Consider the following 3,146-nt stretch of genomic DNA (forward strand, 5'->3'; position numbering starts at 1 on the left):
GTGCATCCACATCCACTGTCATTTGTGTTTCTGTATTTCCCCTTCTAAATTCCTTGTATAAAAACAAAACCACAAACTCCAATCTAGGAGAACTGCCCAAAAAAATCTGTTGAAAGGACCTAAAGGGAACTATAAGAGAGCTGGAGGGTGACCTTTCAGAAGGGCATACAGTAATACGACAAGGGGAATAGCTTCAAAGTGACAGAGCATAGGGTTAGATTGGATGTAGGAAGAAATTCTTCAACTGTGAGGGTGGTGAGGCACTGGCACAGGTTGCCCAGAGAAGCTGTGGCTGCCCCATCCCTGGAGGTGTTCAAGGCCAGGCTGGATGGAGCTCTGAGCAACCTCTCCTTGTGGAAGGTGTCCCTGCCCATGGCAGGGAGTTAGAACTAGATGAGCATTAAGGTCACTTCCAACCCAAAGCACTCTGAATCTATGATGTCAAGTGCCATTCAAGCCGAGAGAAATGAGACAAAGGTAAAATTAGGCTTCTCCTCACAATTCTTAATTTACGCTTCTTGTGAAAAATGTACCATGACGCTGTCAATCACATGATCCTGTACTGTTTTTGGGTTTGTTTCGTTTCCCCTCCCTTCAAAGTTTCTGATTCATTCAGCAAATGAAGCGGTGTGTGTCACGTAGTATGTGAGGCTGCAGCTCCTACTTCTAATAGTAATAGCTGCAGATAGTAACTATGTAATTGGGGTCTGGTGTGAGGTTACTAGGAACTCTGTGCTATGTGTAGTATGTGTTGTGCTACAGTGTACCTGTACTTGGGCAGGAAGCTGCCTCAAACTGAGAATCTAAAGCAGATTTGTTTTGGGTTGGTTTTTTTTTTGTTTTTTTTGAGAGTGACACCATGAGCTTTGGTTTTGTATTTCAACTCCATGTCTGGAACAAGGATCCCATGGTGGCAGAGCATCGTGGTGCTGTGGCTGCAGGAGGAGCCACCTGCAGCCATCAGGATGTTTGGATGCAGTGCGCAGCCTTAGTGGCATAAATTCGTGGTGACATAGAGTGAGAGACTGTGCACAGCACATCTTCATCCACAACTATCCTGAGTGCTGGTCATGTTCAGCCACAGTTTGGAGTTGAAATTTGAGCATTTTTGGGTGCTACCTTGAGTAAAGATGTGAAAGTTATGGTCCTAGATGTGTACAGAGGGTAACAGAGGAGAGACTGAATGGGCAAGCATCTCTGTAAATAGAACTACAGCCAGATACTCAGATAGGGGAATTTTCATGACTTGCTAGCCCAGCTCTTTCCAGAGAAGTGTGACTGTACCAGGTAATCGGTCACTCAGACTACTGCTTTGAATTCTGCAGCTTGATGGGCAGCAGGACCGAGCACAACCATGTCATTTGGGGAAGTATTTTGAGACTGCTCTAGAATAGTTAGGGAGTGAGTGGCACAGCTGCACTCATGTCTTGCGTTGGAGATGAGCAGCTGAGAGCTGCAGAATCATGAAACATCAGGCCCTGCTTGTGAATTTCCTGCATGAAGTGACTTGTTTCATGTGGATTTCAGGGTGTCACTCCTCCAGCTATTGCCTTCCCTTCACATGCCTTAACTCCCAGCACCTTGTATCCAAGAGTGACAAAGTCACAGTAATTCTTTATTCTCAAATTTGCCTGTTTGTTTCCAGGAGCTCCCAACACTGCTGAATTGAGGATTTGTCGTGTGAACAAGAACTGTGGAAGTGTAAAAGGAGGAGATGAAATATTTCTACTGTGTGACAAAGTTCAGAAAGGTAGTCTGGACTAGGTTTTCTCTCTTCCTTTGTCCCATATGGCTGACACTACCACTTTCCTGCTGGTGAAGTGAAACCCTTCACCACATGCTCCTAAGTGGTTTGGTTTTATAGCTGGGTGGAACAGTGTTCAGGTTCAAGTGCTCTCAGCACCTCTTGTGCCTTTTAAGTCAAGCCATTCTGCATCTGAATTCTGAGTCAGCTCCTTCTTTTCCTCCCCTTTTCCCTTTTTTTTTTGCTGCAAGTTTTTCAGCTTAACAAGCATCTTGTTTCTAATGGACTAGATGATATAGAAGTCAGATTTGTATTGGACAACTGGGAGGCCAAAGGTTCCTTCTCTCAAGCCGATGTTCACCGTCAAGTGGCCATTGTGTTCAGAACTCCTCCGTTCCTCAAGGACATCACCGAGCCCGTCACAGTGAAGATGCAGCTGCGAAGGCCTTCTGACCAGGAAGTCTCTGAACCTATGGATTTCAGATACCTACCAGATGAGAAGGGTATGGTTCCAATGAGTTGTGTTTCTGAGTAGCCGTTAATGCAGGACTCATGGGAGCAGCTTAATTAGTAAAAATTCTACAACACTACTTCTGAAAAGTAGAGTTTTGGGGTTTAAAAGTAACAATAGTCAGCTGAAATACCAAGAAGCACTGTTGGTAACAGTGTAATGGTTTGTTAGTGCTGCCATGTCAAGTACTTTTCTTTAAATTTATCTTACTGCAGCCAGGTGCCACAAGAAGGTTCCTTTGCAAATGGTACCAAAGAGAAACATAACTTCTCCCTTCCACTCCTTCCTCTGCAGATCCATATGGCAACAAAGCAAAAAGGCAGAGATCAACATTGGCTTGGCAAAAGCTCATACAGGACCATGGTAAGGAAAATACTTGTCTTTTTCCTTGTTTGATGAAACTTAAATGTAGATGGAGCTGTTTTCTATAAGAGCAAACGTTCAGTGCACACTCATGCTTTCTTTCTTGCATTGCAGGATCAAACACAACGGAAAGGCCCAAAGTAGCTCCATTTGCTGAAGGGAAGCAGATTAAGAAAGGTAGGAGTTTGTCTGCAATCTTAACAGTGGTTTGAAACACATAGTGCCCTCCTCTTTGCTTGAAATTCTAGTCTTCTCTTGAGGGTTTCTTCCTGTAAAGTGATACTTTTTACTATACAAACTTAAACACATCAGTTCTTTATGTAACTGTAGCTATCTGCTTCTGCATGGGGAGAGGGTTGAGGTGGACAGCTGTCTTGGTGCTGTCCAGAAATCTGGGGTCCAGCCTGGAGAGCAGTTAAGCAAGTATGAAAGTTGAAATGCACATGTAGTCTTACTCAGATCACACTGTTCTTTTTGCATTGTAATTTAAAAAAAAAATCAAAAACTGTCATTAAAACTCAGCCACAT

At 43.7% G+C, this 3,146-nt stretch overlaps 1 protein-coding gene across 1 annotated transcript in view; it reads left to right on the top strand.

Moving 5' to 3' along the window:
- LOC103807441 (proto-oncogene c-Rel-like) overlaps positions 1 to 3,146 on the top strand; it is a gene marked incomplete at its 5' end in the record, with an annotated part of 5,942 nt that overhangs the window by 2,069 nt on the left and 727 nt on the right. The window contains 4 exons of the mRNA XM_009080170.1: positions 1,646 to 1,750; positions 2,035 to 2,247; positions 2,550 to 2,618; positions 2,733 to 2,811. Of these exons, the coding sequence (XP_009078418.1) occupies positions 1,646 to 1,750; positions 2,035 to 2,247; positions 2,550 to 2,618; positions 2,733 to 2,811 (466 nt within the window). The remainder of the gene's footprint in view (positions 1 to 1,645; positions 1,751 to 2,034; positions 2,248 to 2,549; positions 2,619 to 2,732; positions 2,812 to 3,146) is intronic.

This window comes from Acanthisitta chloris, unplaced genomic scaffold, assembly GCF_000695815.1.
Source record: "Acanthisitta chloris isolate BGI_N310 unplaced genomic scaffold, ASM69581v1 scaffold7430, whole genome shotgun sequence".
Lineage (NCBI taxonomy): Eukaryota > Metazoa > Chordata > Aves > Passeriformes > Acanthisittidae > Acanthisitta > Acanthisitta chloris.